General features: G+C 42.3%; 1 protein-coding gene across 1 annotated transcript; it reads right to left on the bottom strand.

Annotated features, from left to right (window-relative positions):
• Positions 1 to 157: 157 nt before the first annotated feature.
• Positions 158 to 22,661, bottom strand: Lrrc42 (leucine rich repeat containing 42). The gene is made up of 8 exons (XM_041652168.1): positions 22,435 to 22,661; positions 16,560 to 17,043; positions 9,482 to 9,613; positions 8,311 to 8,429; positions 6,843 to 6,931; positions 6,290 to 6,403; positions 2,610 to 2,694; positions 158 to 625 (listed from the first exon to the last, which is right to left on the bottom strand). Exons 2-8 carry the CDS (start codon positions 17,027 to 17,029, stop codon positions 372 to 374), a joined length of 1,263 nt encoding a protein of 420 aa, XP_041508102.1. The 5' UTR covers positions 17,030 to 17,043; positions 22,435 to 22,661; the 3' UTR covers positions 158 to 371.
• Between the last annotated feature and the right edge of the window lie 50 nt (positions 22,662 to 22,711).

Genomic DNA, 22,711 nt, shown 5'->3' with positions numbered 1-22,711 from the left:
ATGCCCAGGGCAGCATCCCATCAGTGGCAGCTTCATTCTCATCTCTGTTCTGGCAGCTGTGCCAAACCATAGCAGGAGCAAACGAAGCCAAACGTGTTAGTTCTCATGGTGCTGCTTCCTATGGTTTCAATCTGCAATCCACAAGCAGAACTCAACGAGAGCAAAAGAGTTTATTGAAAAAATTACTATGTATTGAAAATATACATTAGAAATTATTACATACGTCCATATCATCCCCCTCCCCCACCACAAAAGTAGAAATATCTGTTTGCTATGCTAATACCATAAGTAAATCCAAACCAAAGGAAAATGACCAGCAGTCTCTCCCCCTCATGTGCTGAGATGAAGGGAAAGGTTGACGGCATGTGTTGTCAGTAGGAATTCAGCAAGTCCCAGTCTTCCACCGTCAGACACATACACTTCTGCTTGGCCGGCTGTGCTGTGCTCTGCTCCTCCTCTGACTCCTCGAAAGCTCTCTTCTTGCTCTTCTTTGATTCTTGGCTCAACAGTGGCCCATGGCAGTCCGGAGCCTTCTCCCTATAGAACTGGAGTTTTCCAGAAGAGTTCATGTGGGTGTCTGCCAGGGGACATTTCCTTGAGGCTTCCGTGAGAGCTCGTTTCTGATCTGTAAGAGTATTAAGGGGCTAGTGAGGAGTTTTCTGTACTGGTGGGTCAGGGTCTGCCAAAGTCTGAGAGACTGCCTAGGACTAAGATGAGGCCCTGGGGTGGTCTGGGCTGAGTGCTGGGCAGCATGGGTGGTGGAAACCCTACCAAGGCAGAGATACTTAGTAGGTTCTTACTGGGTTTAAGTGAGTCTAACTAATACCCCAAGAATCAAAATCTTCTCAGCTTCCTACACAGAATGACACAGAATGTATATAAAGTGTCAGGGTCAGGAACATCCTCAAACCTCACAAACTGTTGGCTTCTTTTTTTCTTTCAAAACCTGGACCTGGCTGTGCCCTCCGACGCACATGATCTGCCTCTGGAGTGTCTGTTATGTCCTAGGAGTCACCCCACCCCCATCCCAAGACAGTTTCTTAATGTAGTCCTGGCTGTCCCGGAACTCACTCTGTAGACCAGACTGGCTTCAAACTCAGAGAGACCCACCTGCCTCTGCCTCCTGAGTGCTGGGATTGAAGGTGTGTGTCACAATGCCTGGCTGTCCTAGGATCTTATTTTGTCATCTCTATTGTTTCCTTCAGTTTATCAAATAATTCTTGTTTAAAATGACAAAATAAACACAACAGAATTCACCGTTTTAGCCTATCTTCAGAACTTTTCTTTTTTCAGAGCTGGATGGACCAGGGCCTTAAGCATGCCAGGCAAGCATTCTCCCACCAGCTGCAGCCCCTGCCCTCCAGACACTTTATTCCCTCCGTTACTCTGTGTTTGTGGGTGTGTGTGCACACATGTGCCACAGAGCATGTACAGAGGTGAGAGGACAACTTTCAGAGTTAGTGCTCCCTTCCACCATGACATCTGGGAGCACCCTCAGGCAGCTAGGTTTGCATGGCAAGCACATTTACCCAATGAGCCTTCTTAGCAGTCCACAGAACTCTTTATCTTGTAGACTAAAAGTCTGTAGCAATTAAACAGTAATCCCCTACTTCCTCCATCCAACCACTATTTTTCAATGACCCCGATGCTCTGGGAAGCTCACAAAGGAACAATCATAACACAGTATTTGTCCTATCATGACTGCCTTATCTCATGTAACACGTCTTCAAGGCTCATTTGTCAAAATGTCCTTACCTTGAAAAAATAAAAAACTTGTATCATTTTTAACTGTATGTATGTATATAAGTATGTACACATGAATGTAGGCACCTGGGAGACCATGTATGTTGGGTCCCTCAGAGGTGGAGGAGTTTCAGGCAGTCATGAGCCACCTGGTGTGGCTGCTGAGAACTGAATTCAGGTGCTCTGTGAGAGCAGTGCGCACTCTTAACCACGGGGACATTTCTCTAGCCCAAAACGTCCTTACTTTTTAAGATTGAATCACAATCCCTTGTACATAAATACTGCATTCAGTTCATACATCTGTCTGTTGAAGGGCACTTGGGTTTCACTTTTTTCTCTAGGTGAGATTGAATCCAGGGCCTTGCCCACGCTAGGTGACCCTTGTCCACTGAACTACAACCCTAGTCCTGCTTCTACCTGTTGGTGACAATCTGTGCTCTGTTTCTTTTGTACCACTACAAGTCTTCTTTGGGATGAGACAGACAAAGCTAATAAAAAGCAACTTTTCTGATGGTGGTGTTTACACTGTAGGCGACGTTGAGGGAATGATTTGTCTTAATGGTCATAAATAAGACAAAACTATTACAATTAATTTTCCCACAGAGAGAAGACAGGCTGTTTTCTTTCTGTTGTTTTCTGTTTGTTTGTTTTGTTTTGTTTTTTTGAGACAGTGTTTTTCTGTGTAGCTTTGGAGCCTGTCCTGGAACTAGCTCTGTAGACCAGGCTGGCCTTAAACTCAGAGATTCTCCTGCCTCTGCCTCCCAAGTGCTGGGATTAAAGGCGTGCGCCACCACCGCCTGGCTAGGCTGAGTGTTTTAAGAGTATAAAACCCAAGAGCAAAAACTCCAAAACAAAGAATTCCTCACAGAAGCACTGGGCTGACTTCCGAGGGTCCGCATCTTTCCGCTGCCGCACAGCTTCCACGCTCACTCGCTCCCACTGCAGAACGATCTAAAAGGAATTTGGAAGATTTGAACCCAAACAAAAATTTGCAGTTTTAATCTCAAACTTTCTCCGTTCCCCTTGGTCTCTTCCCTTTTTTTCTCTTTTTTTAAACCAGGGAGGAAAGCTCTATACTTTTGAGCTAGTCTTTACTCCCTTTCTTGAAACACAAACCCATTGATAAATTTTGTTTCTAAGAATCAAGTCAGACTGGACACGCAAGTATGACGATCTATGTATCTGTGTGATGCAGGTCAGTCTGGACACGCAAATATGACGATCTATGTATCTGTGTGATGCAGGTCAGACTGCTGAGCCCACTCCTGCCCAGTTCCACTCTTGTTCTAAACTAGGAATCAACTGCACGAATTGCCCATCTTTAAACTGAACACTAAAGTCTAAAATCTTGGTTATATTACTTTTCACATACCCTCAGACCCTTCTTATGCCTTGAAATGAATCTGTAATAGCTCATCTCGTCTATGTGTGCAGAATGCCCACATTTCTGTATTCTCATACACGTCAATTTCTATTTTTTAAAGATTTATTTATCAATTATCTATATGCGTTTTGTCTGCATATATGCTGCAGGCCAAAAGAGGGCACCAGATCTCATTACAGATGGTTGTGAGTCACCATGTGGTTGCTGGGAATTGAACTCAGGATATCTGGAAAAGCAGTCAGTGCTCTTAACCTCTGAATCATCTTTCCAGCCCCTCAATTACTATTTTTAACTGTTACAAATGTAATTTTACTTATTAGCTATTGCTAATTCTTTAGAAATTTGACTGACTATAAAACATACACGACAAAATGAAAACTAAATGATCATTTCAGCATATCTTGAGTAACAAGGACTTTGCATCTAATATTTCTTAGTAATGCAATGCAACAATGATGACCACAAACGAGGAAAAACACTTGCAGATAAAGAGCAGTCCAAGCATTAAGAATACAGACCTAGCATGGTGGAGTACAACTGTAGTTCCAGAACTGTGAATTTGAGCTCATCTTAGGATACACAGTGAGACTCACGATATAAATAAAACCACAAATTATAATAGCACATTTACTAGGCAGAGGGCCCTTACCTCTGGATTTAATTTCTGAATCTTGACATGTTACATAGAGCTTAGTAATGGAATAAGTCACAGGGATGTTAAAGAATTGCATGAAGGGTCTATCACTGTCTATCATGCAGAAAGTACTTGGAATATATTGGTTATGGACCCTTCAATATTTCCTGGTTATAGAAAATGGGTACTAGTCCAAGGGAAAGCCAAGATGGACTAAATCAATTTTGTGATTTAATAGGAAATAAAGACACAATCCTTCCACTAACAGAAACAGAAGGGCTAACTGTGAATACAGAAAAAGAAAGCAAGTTTGGACAAACCGACTTTGAGGTGCCAGGAAGAAACTTGTAGATAATATTTGGGAATATATATGGTTTCTGATAGATGTGAGACATTCTTTCAGGACACTGAGAAACCTAAGATCACCAGGGAAGTAGAGGTGTAAATGAGAAAAGAAAGGAGGAATCAGCTAAGAGAGAAAAACCCTGAGGTCTGCGAGTTTATATTAAGTCACATAAAGGCTATCTGGCAGCTTCCAGAGACACTTAAGTACAGAAGTGGAGGCTAAAACCAGATCGCAAGGAAGGCAGCAAAGAGGGACAAGAGCTAAGAACACTGGGGTGGAGGGACTCACTAGAATAAGGATAACTGACATTTCCATACAGAACGCCATCACCATCAGAAAGTAACACTGGGGATATGGTGGTGAGGAAGCAAGGGAATATAATACATGCGACACAGGAAGCTGAAGGCCTTCAGGAATAGGACTGAAAGAAAAAAATAAACAAGGGCTGACCACTGGAATAAACTGGCATAGTTATTTCCTTTAGAAAGGAGGGAAGTAGAGTATGGTTGGAAAAGTAGAGGAAATTTGGAGAGAGAAAAGGAAGTGGGCTCCTGTTAGACAGCTTCCCTCTTCAGGGATGGGTCAGGCTGGAGTTCCCATAGAAGATTAACAGGAGGATGGAAAGTACTCTCTGAAGCCCTGGAGGTCCCGGGTGACGGCAGGAAGCTATGCTGGCCCAGTCAATTACTTTGAGGTCACAGTGTTAGGTGTTTTATTTGATCTGTACTAAACCCAAAGAGAAATCCTGTTTTTGCTATTGGGTTTATGAGGCAGAACTCTCAAATCTCAGTCTCTGACTCCACAACCTATGTTCTTTCCACCATGACACTTGCTACCAACTTATAGGAGGTCCTGGCAAGAGCATCCCACATGTGTCCAAGTCTTCTAGATGCACCTGGGATGCAACCTGGGTTCCACTCTAGTAATTACTGCATCGTGCCCAGTCTGGAGCTAGCTTCAAGTGCTTCTGAAACACTTGACATAGGTCTATCTTCTTATCTTCAGGAGATGATGATATATTCAGGCAGCTGGACAGGTTCACCATCATGCCTTTTGGTTTAAAGCCAGGGAGAGAGTCAGGACAAAGTCTTCCACGTTTCCACCAGGAAACAACTGTTAAGTGTCTGAAGGGGAAAGGTGCCCACACAGGTGAACTGCCATCTACCTGGTACTTTCTGACTTTCTATTCAAGGCTGTACTTTACCAATCTGGACAAGGGCATTATGAAATCAAGAGAGTCAAAGTCCAGGTCTTTCACTGGCAAACGTCAAGAGAGAGAAAGACCAAGAGACTCCTCTCTAAGGCTATGGAAAAAGAAGTAAGTCCAAAAGAAAGGGAAGAGTCAGATTTGAACCTTTACAGTGTGTGACACCAGCTAATTCTCTGTGGAGTGTAGTACACTGTTAAAAAAACAATTAGATCAGATCTTATTTTATTTTTTGCATAGCAAGCCATAATTTACTTATTTCCTGAATCATTTGTAGAATAAGACAGCATTCTAGGCATGGCACCCAGTCTATCAACCAGAGCAGGGAATATTAAGATCTGACATCCATGAATAAGGAAAATGTGGTACATTTACACAGCAGAAAAAATAATGACATTTTGATATTTGCAGGCAAATGGATGGAGCTAGAAAACATCATATTTGTGATGAACAGGAAAGCAGAAGCAGCAGTGGGCTCATGCTCGCCAGATTTATATGTAAACATTAGCCCGAGGCGAACACGCCCCCTAAGGGGGTTGGGCTATCCCTACACATATTAAGTGAGGTAACTCAGACTCAGAAAGACAAATATCATAAGAACTCACTCATAGTGGCTTTTAAACATAAAGAAAGAAAACCAGCCTACAATTCACAATCTCAGAAAACCTAGAAAACAATGAGGACCCTAAGAGAGACACGGATCTAATCTACATGGGAAGTAGAAAAAGATAAGATCTCCTGAGTAAATTTGGAGCAGGGGGACCATGGGAGAGAGTTGAAGGGGAGAGGCGGGAGCAGAGAAAAACATATAACTCATTAAAATCCAGTACTACATAAGTAGATGGGTCTGTAACAGTCTGTCACCAATGCTGACTGAGGTGAAGACTACAACTAAGCCAAAAGAGTATCAAAAGGATTAATGTTTATTCAATTTTTAGAATAAAAATGAACACTGTAGTGAAAAGTCTGGAGTACCTGGTCAGCCCATCCCTCTGTTTTGCAGTTACTATGATCAAATTCCTTCAAAGGCACTTTGGAGTGAACAAGGCCTATATGTGTCTGGAGCTTGTCCTTGACAGCTTTGATATCCTAGGGAGGGAGAAACACCAAAGACGTGAATACATTCTCCAATTCTTACTTGCTGTTAGTAGTAAAGCCCACCATAAATTAAGTGTGTGGTACACACCTGTAATTCCAACACCAGGGAGACTGAGGCAATGGATCATGAATTCCAAACCAGCCCGGGCTATCCAATGAAACCAAAACACCAAAACAGCTGGGCATGGTGACCTGGGCCTGTGATTCCAGTATTCTAATAAGCTAAGGATTGCTGTAAATTTGAGGCCAGCCTGGGCTACATGGGAAATTCAAGTCCAGGAAAGGCTATATAGTAATACTGTATCTCAAAAAAGCAAAACAAAAACAAAAGAAGGCCATCATAAATAATACCTCTTTCTAAACACCAATTAACAAAAGCAAAGTACCAAATCATAAATTCTGTAAAAATGAAAGAAACCAAAAGCCTTACCTTTAGTCCTGTACCAGATATATCTAAGCAGTTTAGTTTTCTAAAAGAAAATAGGTATCCAATTCCAGCATCTGTGATCTCAGGGTTACCTAGATGTCAAAAATAAGGCAGCATTCTGTCATAACTGTTGGTAAAACCCCCACAGTAAACTCAGAAAAAAAAAATATCCAGACAATAATAAGCTATAAAGTACAGTGGGTGAACTCTGCAGAGCAAATTTTTACAACATAAAGAAGCCACACTAGACCCTTCATGGCTCCAACTGCCTAGGCCTTGGATGGGCAGAAAGATGTATGGTCAAGCAGTAATCCCAAACAACTCCAGTGGGGCTGCGTGAAACAAATGAAATGATTCGTACCTCTGTGCATCACCATTCACCTCTGAAGCAAAGGCATGTGTTTAGTTTGAAAAGACTTCCAAGGGACTTACAAAGGGACTATCATTTCGCGTACTACCTTGTGTTTTTCCAGAAGCTTTTCTTACATATTACTTTCTCACATCAGAGAATGCTGCTTTAGCCATTTCCTCTAGGAATGCTACACACAGTGCCAGCTATACAGCAGATGCTCAAAAAGTATTTACCAAATAGGTAACTTCCCTGGGAAGTACGCCAGGGGATTCAATAACGTTACTGTGCAGAGGCCAAATCCAAGGCGCAGAGAAGTAACTTGCCCAAGGGTACAAAGCCGTCACCTTCTCTTGCCTCGCAGTTTCTACTCACTGGGAACCAACCCACCTTGCCACAGATGGTGTTGCTGGACTCTCAAACTGCTGACTTTACCACCGGAGTCAATGGATCTGGCTATTTTTTTTTCCTTTTTTTGATATAGGGTTTCTTGTGTAACCACCCTGGCAGTCCTGAACTCACTCTGTAGACCAGGTTGGCCTTGAAATCACAGAGATCCACCTGTGGTGGAATTAAAGGCACGTGCCACCACTGCCCAGAGAATCTGGGTAATCCAAAATTACCACAAGCCGGGCGGCAGTGGCGCATGCCTTTAATCCCAGCACTCGGGAGGCAGAGGCAGGCGGATCTCTGTGAGTTCGAGGCCAGCCTGGTCTACAAGAGCTAGTTCCAGGACAGCCACCAAAGCTACAGAGAAACCTTGTCTCAAAAAACCAAAAAAAAAAAAAAAAAATTACCACAAGAGTGGATTTATTCAGCTTCTTGTTAAATACGGATGAAAAGAACCTAAATGACAAGTGCCATGGACCAGTGACTCAAAGTACAGCAAATATCCTTATATATGCTCTTAAATTGGCGATACACTGAATGGAAGCCTTTTACTCCCTGTAGAAAGTGGTGATAAGACGCTCAAGGCACTGGGTCAGGAGTCAAGAGCCTCTGGTTTCAGTCCTGTCACTAGGCTACTGTGGCTCCTAGAAAGTCAGCTGCCTTTTATTCTCTCAAATGAGAGGGATGATGACCCTAAAGCCATTCTCCAGACATTACTACCCCATAACTTACATGATAAATCTAACAGCGTTAGGTTCTCAAGGCCTCTTTTCATCACTCTTACTGGCGCTGTCATTTTCCGAATGCCAGCATCAGATAAGCAATTATCCTTCAAGTGGAGCTGAGTTACACTAGAGAAACAAAGTCCACAAAAAGTATTACTTAAATACTGTTTTTAGATATTTCACTTAAAAACAAAGTATTACCGCCTCTAAATATTATAAAAGTCTACCCAAATCCTACTAAGCTATTGTTCTGTTTTAACTATCCTTTCCTGCTGCTGCTGTTCTTGAACTTTAAATTTCTTAAAATAATTTTTTTTAAGATTTATTTATTTATTATGTATGCAGCATCCTGTCTGCAAGTATACCTGCAGGCCAGTAAAGGGCACCAGGTCTCATTATGGTTGCTGAGAATTGAACTCAGGACCTCTGGAAGAACCGCTAGTGCTCTTACCTCTGAGCCATCTCTCCAGCCCCCTTAAAATAAATTTTTTATGTACCATATTTTGCTTGCATGCATGTCTGTGCACCATGTGTGTACCTGGTACCTGAGGAAGCTAGAAGAGGGCATAAAATCCTTTGGAACTGGAATTATAGACAACTGTGAACCACCATGAGGGTGCTGGGAACTGAACCTAGGTCCTCTCCAAGGGCAGCAAGTGCTCTTAACCACTGAGCCGTCTTTCCAGTCCCAAATTTTTGTTATATGTATTTAGTTTTGTGTGTGGACAGTGGGAGGGATAGATATACCATGGTGAAAGTGTGGGGGTCAGAGGACAGCTGTGGGAATTGGTTCTCTCAACCATAAGGGTTCTGGGAATTGAGCTCAACTCATCAGGCTTGGTGACAAGTGACTTTACCCAATGAGTGAGGTTTCCAGTCCCAATTTTTTATCTCTTGCTATAATAAACTAGGAACGGACAAATATGGAACAACATTTTTTAGTCCTGATGGTTTCAATTACTACAGGTGAAGTAAAGGTTAATCAGAAAAAAAAGAACAAATCAATTCTAAGAGTTATCCAATCTATATTGCTATATCAAGTAAACAAAGGTTCAAAAGATTTTAGAAAAACAATTATTAAATAAACACAGGAAACTAAGTTGCATTCCTTAAGATGATCCCACTGGCTCATCCTTTTAAAAATAAAACAATTATTTAAAGCGACAGCGGGCTGGTACCTAGACAGGGCCTCATTGGTGAGATGTTCTAGAAGTTCATGTTCATCTCCAAGCTTGCAACAGGAAAGATCCAGGCGAGTCAGCTCCCGGAAAGACTTGATTTCTTCAAGTTTTTCTGCAATCACCAAATACCTGTGCGGTGTGGAGAGCAATCAAGAGCTTATCTTATCTTTTAGAACTTCTGATTTGTGGCCTTGTGGCACAAAGACCGTGCCACAATCCCAGAGTACCACGAAATTAGCTCACATCCCTGACACTGTATCACATGAGCAGGACTAATTAATACATACCTCAAAAAGCTTGGTGCACGATGGTGGGACAAACATTCTAAATAAAGAGAAGTGCATGACAAAGGCAAGCCACAAGAAAAAACATCCAGTTTGTAATTAGTCAGACCTTAGTGGTAGTGCTGGGATTTCCCCTGGAAATTTCCAAACTCTTTAGTACACTCAAAATTTCAATTACTCATTTTTTTTTTTGAGGAAGGGTCTCACTCTGTAATCTAGGCTCGCCTTGAATGCATAAATCTCCTGCCTCAATTACAGGCATGAGCCCAAGCTTTGATCTACATATACTCTAAAATATTTCAAAAGTTATCTAGCAGATCACATTTTATCTTCCTACCAACACTTAAGTCTGAGCGCCTGTCCACACCACTGGAGCTCTGTTACCCTAACTAGCCCCAAAGTATGTGGCAGCATGACTCTCATTTGGATGCTAAGACAAACTATGAGCATGAGTGATTTAATGACAGTGGAGCACCTTGCCAAGTGGTTATCAGGAAGCATCAGGGAGGCCTCTGGAGAGGAAAGGAGATCAAGATGGCATTTCACAGCCTGGCTGGGCTCTGCCCTGCCTTCTAGTTGTCCATTTATTTCTAATGAGGTCAGTGGGGAAAAAAAAAGGGATTAGGTGTGACAGAAACAGAGAAGAGGTTTCTAAGATACTAGGGTAGCTTGACAGTGCCAAGAGCATCTATTTCTCATATACTTTCCTTTTGGAGGCCTGGAAGTTTCTACAGCAGAAGAGTATGCTAGGGTTAGTGAGAGTAAAGCTCTCTTACTCAGCAGGATCTTAACTGCCAAAAACAGGATGGATACTCTGAAGGGCAAACTCTTTCCTTCCTATAGCCAACTGAAATTATTGGTATTCAAATGGACCTACTAGGTAGACAGTTTGAGGTACTGAGACCCTCTTTAAATTGAAAAGTTTAAGCTGCCAGCGACAGCCCAGCTGGGGACACAAGCAAGCATTACTTACTCAGACTACTGTGGCTGCACTGTAAAGAAAGCTGTTTTCTACCTTCCAATTACAGTACTGAAGTGTGTTAAGGGGGATTTAGGGGATTACTGGTAATTAGAGAAAAGAAAACACACATCGTTTGATCAATTACCAAAACATTTTCAGTAATTCTGAAATAAGGGTGAAGGACGTAGCACTGTGTAATTGATTAAGAAACATTATGGAACTCAAGGCTCAGGCATTCTAGGCACAGGCAGTACTAAATGTTAATCTAGGATACAAAGGCTCCAGATTCTCGTTTGCAGCTAGTATTCCAAATGACCTTCAGGCCCAAACATTAGAAAAACAATACAACACACACACACACATTTTAGTGTCACACAGACCTGAGTTTAAATTCTTTTTACTGTTTTGTGGGGGGAGACGCAGAGAGAGGCACATACACAGAGATATGGGGGTGGTGGGAGAATGAGGAGTTGGTTAGCCGTCAGGCTTGTATCATTGGGAGTAAGTGCCTTTCTTTACACAATGTGCCTTCCTGCCAGCCCCAGTGTCTATTCTAACAGCTTCAATTACTTGCTCCATCATTTAACCCTTCTGAGCTTCAATTTTTCCAGCTATAAGACTGCATCTTCCCATTCTTTCTTTTTCCAGAATTATCTTTAAATAGTGGTGGTTATAACTACTTGATTAACATAGGAAGATATTTTTAGGAAGACACACTTGCTCTCTGTGACCACCATTGGACTAAAGCATGAGGGAGGAGTCTTGTCTAGCTGGAGCACAGCTGTGAAGACACTGGCTTCTCCTGTTGGCACACAGCTTCTGGGCCTGACATAAGACCACAAACAAATGTCTCATCTTCCTGATTCTCTTATTTTCAATTATTTTCTCAGAGTCCTTCCTCCTGGCCTGGCCCCTTTGGTGTTGGTACATCCTCTGCCACAGCAGCCCTGGGTTGCAAACACATCCCTACAGCCCTGGTCTCTAAATGTTCTTCTGGGTAGTCAAAAGAGAGGGTTTAGGTCACAACTGAAAACTCACTTGTACCTGAATAAAAATGCCAAGTTTGGAATTGCTTTAACAAAACATAATCAAAAGATTATGTTGAAAATGTTCCCTATATTTTATTATAAACATAATACATGATCATAAAGTAAATGGGGGAGAGACTAAGAAACTACAGAAAGTACAAAGAAAAATAAAACCGATTGCAATATTCCCACATAGACATTAGAGGTTCTTTTTTTTTCAACAACATACAAAAATATTTTTAAAACAAAATTTTGGATTAAAATGGGAAAAAAAAATTAAGTCACCCCAAATTACCTTGAATTCAATCATTAGTACTACAAAATTATTGTTGCCGGACGGTGGTGGCACATGCCTTTAATCCTAGCACTCGGGAGGCAGACGCAGGCGGATCTTTGTGAGTTCGAGGCCAGCCTGGTCTACAAGAGCTAGTTCTAGGACAGGCTCCAAAGCTACAGAGAAACCCTATCTCAAAAAACCAAAAAAAAAAAAAAAAAAAAAAGAAAAGAAAAATCCTTGTTTTTTAAAAAAAGGAATCTGGTCAGGTGTGGTAGATCACACCTATAATCTCAGCACTTATCAGTTCGAAGCCAGCCTGGTCTAAAAAGTGAGTTTCAGGACAGCCAGGTAGGTTGCAGAGAAACCTTGTTTCAAAAAAAAAAAAAAAAAAAACAAAACCATATCCAGCAAAGCATTTGCCATTCATGTCTCAGGACTGAAGTAAAATCCCTAAGGTCCAAGAAATAGCTAACTCAACAAGTTGTTCTCTAATCTCTGTGTGTCATAGCACACCGTACAGGCCATGGTATGCATATACCTACTCACACATACAATGAAGTTTCTTAAAAAGCCCATCTGCAGCTGGGCATGGTGATACACATATTTAATCCCAGCACTTGGAAGGCAGAGGCGGGCGGATCTCTGAGTTCAGGACCAGTCTGGTCTACAGAGTGAGTTCCAAGACAGCCAGGGCTATACAGAGAAACCCTGTTTCGGAAAACAAAACAATTTAAAAAACCATCTGCCTAAAAAAATATTTTTTTAAATCGTAGAAATGGGGTTTTGCTTCATAGCTCTCTAACTCTCTGGCTCCCTAACTTGCCTTAAACTCACTGCAATCTTCCTGTCTCAGCCCCCTGAGTGCTAGAATTATAGGTGTTATTTACGCCTAGGTTCACTTTTTCATCTATCACATTTTGAACATTTTACCACATCATTTAAATTATCTTAAAATATTATCTTAACTTCATTATCTGACTGTACCATAATGTGCTTAACAAATTCTCTAGCTTTCAGCTTCTCACTGCTACAAATAGTGCTACAAAGAATACTGTTATATTAGATTGAATAGATTTTTAAAAAATTATTATTATTTCCTTTTTTGAGAAAGAATCCTACAATGCAGCCTGGGCTGTCCTGGAATTCTCTATGTAGCTCAGGATGACCTGGAACTCAGAGAGCCTCTACCTCCTGAGTGTTGGGATTAAAGGTGTGGGCCACCATGTCCAGATTAAGTTATTTTTAAAACAAGACCTCAATGTGTAGCCCACGCTGGCCATGAACTCCTGGGCCTTCTACTTCAGCCTTGTGAGTGCTAGGATTGCAGTTGTGTGCCATCATGACTGGGCTCACAAGAGAGGCTCTTTTTTCAGTCAAGTTTCAGTTCCTGTCTATGCTTGAAGCCAGAAGAACAGAAACAAGAAGGTTGACTCCTCTCACTGTAACATTTGTAATAGCCACCTTCTTGAAGCCCAAATTTCCTCTGTAAGGTGGATGCTACTTTATAGGGGATCATAATACCTGTTGAAATAGGTAATGAATAGAGTTATAGGTCAAGCATGGTGGTGTATGCCTGTACTCTCAGTCAGGGAAGAGGGAGAAAGATTAGCCACGAGTTTGAGGGCAACTGGATTTACACTGAGGTACAAGCAAACTTTCACAGTGCAACCTTGTCTCAAAAAACCGAAACAAACAAGTAAGTAAAGTGAGCCATGGGTTGAACAAATCATGTGACTGTTTTTAGGGCTCTCAATACATACTGCCAAACTACTTTCCAGAAATGTTACACTTATGCATTATTTTGGTACTGGAGCTGTTACATTATTAATATGCTCACCAAATGTGAATTAAAGTGATTATTTTCACAATCTAACCAATTAGATTACAAAATAATAGGGACAAATAGCATTTTCAAAACCATTAGAAATATTTAGGCTGTAAAAAAAAACCTGGGGAAAGTAGTGAAGTAGAATACCAGTTGTACAGCATACACTCTCAAGTGAATAAAACTATGTATCTGAACATTATTCTTATGGTGGGATTGTAAAATTTCTTATATTTCCAAAATATGAAGTTTTTATACATAATTTTATTTTTTATCCTTCTAATTTTTTACAATAAACATAAATAATTTGGAATAAAAGTGAGGTAGGGCAAGGTGGCACATGCCTATAGCACCTAGGAGGCTGAGGCAGGAGATTGGCTGTATAAGGTCAACCCGAGCTAGTACAAGATCCTACCAAGGAAGGAAAGAATGGGATGGGGGATAAAATGTGGAATAAATTGGCTTTGTCATTTATCAAGATAAGTGTTTTCCTTTCACTGGCAGCAATCCCATGTCCTGCCACAACTGAGGCCACAGCACAGACAGAGCTTTCAGGAAATGCCTGCTTCATGCAAATGCAAGACTCCGCTCTGCATGTTCTTTAGGCTTTGCCTTTTTAAAGTAATATATGTGACCTGACCTGGGGTGAAATCATTAACTCTTGAGCCAATTAAATAAAGGCTAGTTGCGCTTTTCTGCATGTTTTATGAGTTTTATCTTGTATTTTTCTGGTATTGCTTTCTCTCTTTTATTGTATACTTTTTGTCTGGCCTCATTTTATAGGTCATATTTATTAAATTCATCTTAATGGTAAACTGGCAGGTTGGAGAAATGTGTCTCAGATAAAATACTTAACTAGCACACATACGGTCCAGGTTGGATCTTCAGAACCACATACACACACACAAATGAACTAATAGCAAACTGCCCTTTAATCATAAAAAAGTTCAGAAGGGCTGGGCAGTGGTGGCTCATGCCTTTAATCCCAGCCCTCAGGAGGCAGAGGTAGGTGAGTTTGAGGCCAGCTTGGACTACAGAGTGACTTCCAGGACAGCTAGGACTGTTACACGAGAAACTCTGCCTGGAAAAACAAACAAACAAACAAACAAACAAAAAACCCTAATACTGATTATAAATGAGTTTAAAATTGTAAAGAAAGGTACATAGGTATATGAAGCATGTAGCAATCTACATTTCCAGTTTGACAAACTAGAAAGCCACAAAAAGATGTAAATGTTCAGAATATCTCTGTAGTAATCAAAAATAAATAAATAAAAAAACAGTAGTTGGTCTCTGGGAGAGGAAACATAAGATGAGAGAGATGTGCTCATTGAACTGTCTGCTAGTTTTTACTCTTTTAAAAGTAGTAGGTGTTCTTAAAGTTCTCTTAAATGATAGTGAAATAAATATTGTATTTCAAATAAATACAGAAAGGTACATGAGCAGCAGATTAGTAAAAAAAAAAATCTGCTTTGTAAGAAGACAGGTTTGGGGGGCTGGAGAGATGGCTCAGTGGTTAAGAGCATTGCCTGCTCTTCCAAAGGTCCTGAGTTCAATTCCCAGCAATCACATGGTGGCTCACAACAATCTGAAATGTGATCTGATGCCCTCTTCTGGCCTGCAGGCAGACACACAGACAGAATATTGTATACATAATAAATAAATAAAATATTTTTTAAAAAAAGGAAGACAGGTTTAGATGCTGGGAACTTTTCTGAGCATTTCCAAACTTTTGGATGTTTGATTTTTTTTAAATATACAGACATATTAAAAATTTATTTATTTTTATTTTATATACATTGGTGTTTTGCCATGGGTGTTTGATCCCCTGAAACAGGAATTACAGACAGTTGTGAGCTGCCATATGGATGTTAGGAATTGAACCTGGGTCTTCTGGAAGAATAACCAGTGCTCTTAACCACTGAGCCAACTCTCCAGCCCCGGAATGTTTGAAATTTTAATCACACATTTTTTTAATGTTACTTCTTAATCTAACATTCAATATTTAGTGTTCTTAAACTGAAACAGGACCAAGAATTATGAGTACTAATCTTCACATTCCCAAGGGTATACCAAGAGATATTTGGCAGGTCATATTTTGTCTTTCCTGTATTCTCTTATGACAAAAGTTGACTCCAAGGGAGCATGATGGTACACACTTGTATTCAAGAAGCTGAGGAGGAGAACAGTTAGAGTCCAGCTGTGTTTGTTTTGTCAGACAGGGTTTCTCTGTGTGGGCCTGGCTGTTCTAGAACTCTCTCTGTAGACCTGGCTGCCCTCAAATCTATCTGCTTCTGCTTCAGCCTCCTCAGAGTTGGGAGTAAAGGTATGCACCACCACTACCAGGCAAGCCCAACTGTTCTAGACCAGCCTGGTCAATATAGCAAAACTGTACCTCAAATGGAAAAATTTTAAAAAAAGGAAAAGAGAGAAAAGTTGGTTGCAAAATATTTTTATCTATTGAAAGAATTGTGGCAGCAACCTAATCCTTATTTTCTTAAAAGTAGGGCTAAATGTTGTAGGAGATGAGGGAAGACAGTGATTGCCCCCCCTCCCTTAAAATGGCCTGAACTTTGAATGTTTAAGTTTGAAATTGAAAGTACTGTCTGATGGCAGAGTTCATAAGCCCACTAAACCCCGGGGGCTGGCAGGATAAACACATCCACTGAAGTACTCAAACATCCTAATGAGAATACCCACCTGTTCCTTAAGCACAGCGAGCAAAGCACCAGACTCCCATAGGCCTCAGTGAACTTCTGCAGAGCCCTGAGCCCTGCACCTGGCTCTGTGAATTTCTGTCTGGCTTCAGCAGCAGAAAAGAGCTTTTCAGCAATCTGCTCCGGAAAGCCAATAAGGGAATCAATGTGATCAACATTGTCGGAGATGAAGCCCAACACCAGGCTGAAGAGGGATTTGGCAGAGTATCGCAGATTTCCCTCGCGGGTGTATGTGAAGATGAAGTGATCAGTCTTCTCTTTCTGTGCAGTGTCTTCCCTGTTCATGCACAGCTCCACAGAAAAGCCTTTGGGAAAGAGTCTGAACGGCCGTGGCTTCGGCAGGCTGCTCTTCACACCATCCAGAGCCAGATTGACCATGTGGAGCTGCCCATTTTCTCGAACGTAGATGGGCCCCCGATCTACATGGGTTTCTGAGTTGAGGTAGTAAGCCATTGCCTTGATTTCAGCTGTAAAAGCAAGGCACACGAAAGCAAATCCAATTAAAATGTTATCTGTAACATGAATTTCACCTTACTATGCCCCCAGCTTTATGATCCTACCACCAAGGAAAGCAAAACCGACCAGTTGCTGAGAACTCTGTCACTATGAGGCACCTGTTTCTACCTGACGTGCCTCTTTTCACTTTTCTCACCGACTTAGTAATCTACTCATCCTTCACAATTTTAAGCTCAAATTTCATTTCTAAAATTCACTCCGAAGTTACCAAAAATGCCAGCAACAATTCTTTTACAAGTAAATTCACAGCAGTACAGTTTATGTTAACAGAGCAATAGAAACACCCTAAATGTCCAACACTGGAGTGTTAGTAAATAAAGTATATACTCCATTTCATCAGATATTATGAACACATCGAAATCTTGGAATTAAAAATGTTTACACACAGAAAGAAAGACAGAAGTAAGTAACCCCGGACTGCTTTGGCACCTTCCACACATTTCTCTGTTGTACTTGGCTCGCTGTCCTATTGATTTGCTTCTGGGCCTGTCTTTGCTGCTTTGTACACAGAGAGAAAGACCACATTTAATTCGTCCAGACTCCATAACAGGACTCTGGCACATTACAGTCCCTGTGGGGAATGCTATGGAACTAGTTTAGTTCCATAAGCCTTAAGTAAATCACAAGCAACAAGATGTTGAATGTGAATTTAAAGTAAAGACACCCCCCCTCCAAAAAAAAAAAAGAATAAATAAAGTTATTATAGTCCTCAAGAGTGTCAGATCTGTTCAGGTTCTGTTAGAGCACTCTAAGGTAAGAAAAAAAAAAAGCAGTTGGGTGTTTCTTCAGTCACGCTGGTGACATTATGCAATCAAGAATTAACCGTAATAAATACTTGTTTTCTTGGATAAATGAGATTTCAAATTACATGAGAAATGGCTATGTTAAATAAAGTGAAGAGACCAGATTATTATTTCAACAACAAGAAAGAAGGGGAAAAAATGTGAATTTTAATGCAATGTAGGCCTGTCAGCATTTTTAAAAGATTTGAAATTATCCCTCAAAGACTGGCTGACTTTTGGAGTGAACTCAGCTTCTGTAACAATGCCTACAACGTAGCCCTGAAGCCACTTACAAGTGTCAGCAAACAATTAAGTGAATGACAAAAATGCTGAGTCTCTGGAGATCAAACAGTGATCCGGTTTGTGGGAATCAGTACTATCCATTTTTCTCCTGAGAATAATTATGTGTATAAAGTACAGCAGGAAAGAGGGCCCAGCCTAGCCCTGGAGCCTCATCCTTTCCAGCTCATCCACTAAGACCTATTCTGTGGCCCTGCCAACACTGCACGGGTAAACTGGCCACTCACTCGACCCACTGGAATTGGCTTAGTTTACTGCTTTTGGTTGTTCTGCCTGACCTAGCTATTTCCTGCTCATCATTAACATTCAGCTCAACCATCACTCACCATTCTCCTGGGAAACTTCTCCAAGCAATATACCAGTCCATGCCTGTCTTGTTTTCCCAGAGCTCCCAGTGTTTCCTTTTACACAACACTTAGCACTGTGTACTATGTTCACTTGTTACTGTACCCAAACAGAGTTCTTTGAAGGAAAGGCACTTGATATCTCTTACTCAGGCCTAACATGGTGCTGAGTAAGCACTCAACAGATATGTGCTGAACTGAATGAGACCTCAAAGGGGCAGATTTAGTGCTCTGATATTGTTGCTAGGAGCCAGCCCTCTTCCAGGCAACAGCTGCAAGCTCCTCCCCCCACTTGTCAGCTCTTCTGCAGGTGGTAGAAACGGAGCAGATGATGGGGCTATATTGCTACTGGTACTACCAAGGGAGAAAAACAAAACAACTAAAGTAAAAACCAGTTTAAAAAAGAAAAAAAAGCCTTGTGATAGTGCCAGCTCTAACACTCCATACTCTTCTCTTGCCAGCATTCAGAGTCTGCTGCTGAAGAGATGCCCCCTCCCATTTCTTTTAAGTGCTTCTTTCAGCAGGGGCAAGTATTTGGTTCCTTTGACTTCACAGACCATAATCCTACCCAGGAGGAAAAGAAAACATCCTTTGATCTTTAAGAGTAGATCTTCAGAGGCAACTCTAAGTATCAGAAAGTAGATACTCGGTATGGCCCCCAAAAGAAATTATTTGATACATAGACAAGAAAATAAACAAATGAGTGAATGAAGGAAAGAAAATGTTTTATCATCACCACCATTTTAGAGTGGCCTGAAGCTTACTATATAGTCCACGCTGGCTTCAAACTCACAGCGATCCTTCTACCACAGCTTTCCAAGGGCTGGGATTACAGGCATAAGCTACCATGCTTAGCCTAATGATTTAACTGTAACAGCAGAAAGGCAAGGGCTGGGATTACAGGCATAAGCTACCATGCTTAGCCTAATGATTTAACTGTAACAGCAGAAAGGCAAATCCTATGGAAGATAATGTACCTTAGTGGACCAACACACCAGAATTCTGACAAGCAGAAAGAGGGAAGAAAAAGACAAAAACCCAGGTTCTACATACATGAACTGCTCTTAATCCTCATCTCTAACAATAACTTTCCACAAACTTTGGAGTAAAATGGAATGAATGCATGGCAAGGATTCATGAAAATTAGAAGTCTGATTCTATCCAGCAGAGGGCACAAGTAGGTTGGAACCAGAGTGTGGACGCTATTCCCTCACTCTACCCCAAATCCTGACACCTTTACCTTCCAAGGATCATTTTCAAAAAAGGGGGCAGTTATATGACTACATCATATCTTTAGTCATCAAACAGTACTCTCCGTTTAAATGACAAAAAATTTTCAGTATTTCCTTAAGAGTAAATCTACACCATTTGTCCAGGCAGTAATCCAAGGCTTTACTTTCTTCAATTATACTACTTGAAGAACTACCCTTAGTTTAGGGAATCATGGTAACTTTTTTTTAACATCCTGTATTCTCCCAATAGGGCACTTCCTGAAGTTTGTAAGGTACTATAAAATGATCTAAGGATTAAACGAATGCCTGAACTTTCAACTTTAAGAACCATAAAGGGTAGAGCTTCTATACTGGGTATTGTTCATGGCGGCCTATTACAAACTGACCTCTTAAGAGACAGAGCCTTTTCTTGCTTGGGGGAGGGGGTGCTCATCCAGACTGGAAAATTCAGATAATAGAATAACAATGTTCAGTGTAGCTCTCTTATAGCTATATGTCAAATTAACAGAGTGATAGGCAGTGTGGTGGGTCTTCTGGCCACCACAGAGAAGCAGGGTTGTGACCTAGCTAACAGTCTGGTTCAGTAGTGCATCACCATACGTGAAGATAAAGGGAGCACAGAGCATATCATTTCTTCAAATAAATGAAACGTAACCTTAGTACGTTAAAACTTCAGTTCTCACTGGGTGGTGGTGGCAGCGCACGCCTTTAATCCCAGGACTTGGGAGGCAAAGGCAGGAGAATGTCTGTGAGTTCAAAGCCAGCCTGGCCTATAGAGTGACTTCCAGGACAGGCTCCAACACTACAACAGAGAAATCCTGCCTGGAAAAGCAAAAAACCCAAGCAAACAAACAAAAGTTCAATTCTCTACAACTTCTTTAAATAAGAGACAAGCTAAAATAATTGATAACTAAACATGATAGTTTTTAAGCCCTGAAGCCAGTTTCCAAGGAAAAAAGCATAACAATTATCCCAGTCAGGTGAACTGGGGGAAAAGAGGAAACAAGGCAACGGGATAACAGTGCTTAAACTGTGAGCTGAGCCTATAGTTGATCTGAAGGGAAAAAAACCCAACAAAATCAAAATGAACACCCACCCAACCTCAGTAGATCAATTAACAATCTCTTTAAGAATAATAAATAGGCCAAAGAAATGACAGATGTTAATGATACCAGACGTGATTGAAAGCTACCATTTACTACGTACCTACCAGCTGGCAAGCACTGCTGGGAACAGCATAAAATGATGTCATGCAGTCACGGATTCTATGAGGTCAATATTGCCTCTTAATGGATGAAGAGGTTCAGAGAAATGGCATAAGTTACTTAAGGCTCACAAGTGCTGAGTGACACAGCCTGGATTCAATCACAGGGCTGCATAACTCCAAAGCACAAGATCTTTCCACTTGCTGGATGCTGTACCTCAAGAATAAAAATACAACACCCAGCCCTAAAAATGTCTTTAAAAGACTCAAAAATCAGCCTCACTTTGGTCCTCACACACTGGCTCAAGCTGGGGTTAAGAGAGCAGGGAATAGATTAAAAAACAAAACAGTGGTCATCTGAGGAGTATGAGAGTGGGTGGAAACAGAACCAGGGCTGTCTTAAGGATGAGGCGTTCCTCCTCCTCTCTGCCCTGGCAGAAATCCGCCATATCCACACACCAGGAAAATATCTGTCAACCCATGACCTTCATCGCAAGACTGCAGACACCTTTGGTTTATCTGAAAACGCAGTGACTTTTGAAATCCGAACAGCAAGTAGTTCTAAACTATCTCTAACCAACTAACCATTCACCTTCATTGTTCTGTGTCACCGCCATTATTCAGTTTGCCACTACTTCTTTTTTTTCCTGTAACTTGCACTTCCCTACCTGTGTTCCCCGCAAGCTGCAGACACTCAGGCACATCTAGGCCCCTCTCTATCCAAGAGCAAGCTAATCTCTCCCACATCCTGATAGTTTGACCCACTCCATTGCTTTTCATACAAAAAAAAACCCCAAAAAACCACGCTCCTAATTCTAACCTTACCCATTCACCACTCCCAGCTCTTCGACTCTTCTTCCTCTCACACCTCAGACTCCCTCAAAATTCGGCCCCGGACCTCCAGACTCAATCCCCACCCCCATCTGCCTCCCCGCGCCCTTTTCCAGCCCCCATCCTCCTCTCTCTCGCCATCGGGGTTCCTCCAGCACCCTAGTCTCTCCATCTCTTTCCCGGGTTTGCGTCCTCAACCTTCACAACCCCCTTTCTTCACGCCTCACCATCCCCAACTTCACCATCCCACAGCCTCAACTTGTTTCTTCCCTGCCCCCAAGCCCCACCCCTCCCCCTATACCAATCCTAGCTCCTTCCCTCCGTGCACGCCTCAACCCCTTTTCTTCTGCCCCTTCCCCAGCACTCCCACCCAAGCCTCTCCCCAAGTCCACCCAAGCTGAATCCGTTCCGTCTCCCGCCCAGGACCTCAATTCTCCCACACACCCTCAGACTAACCCCACACACCGCTGACCCCACCCTCAAGCCCACCTCAGACACCCCTACATCTCCATCCTCCCACCTCTCCCTCGGAGAGCTCCACCTCGTCCCTAGGGCCTTCCCCTCCCCCAGCCCCTCACACTCTGCCCGCCCCCGTCCCCATGCCCTGCCCGAGGCTCGGCGAGCGGCCCGGCCCGCGGCCGCCACCTACCTGTGCCCCTGCCCGGGGCAGCGAGCGGCAGCACCTCACAGGCGGCTCCTTCCTCCACAGCCCGGCTGACCGTGAAGCAGGCGGCTCGGCACCTAGGCCACAAAGCCCGTGAGGGTGGGACACACACAGAGGGTGGCAAGAGGGAGGGGCTGGGGGCGACCTGGCGCCGCGGGACCGCGGGACCAGCGGGGCGGGGGAGGCCTCGGCTGGGTAGGCGCGCGTGCGCGGCGCCGGCATGAGGGGCGTGGCCTAGCTTGGAGGTGGGCGGGGCGGGGCG

The sequence above is a fragment of the Microtus oregoni genome, unplaced genomic scaffold (genome assembly GCF_018167655.1).
Source record: "Microtus oregoni isolate MIOR12 unplaced genomic scaffold, Mior012 000005F_ref0000423, whole genome shotgun sequence".
Taxonomy (NCBI): Eukaryota; Metazoa; Chordata; class Mammalia; order Rodentia; family Cricetidae; genus Microtus; species Microtus oregoni.
Note: the sequence above shows the minus strand (reverse complement) of the source record. Positions and strands in the feature narration are given on the sequence as shown.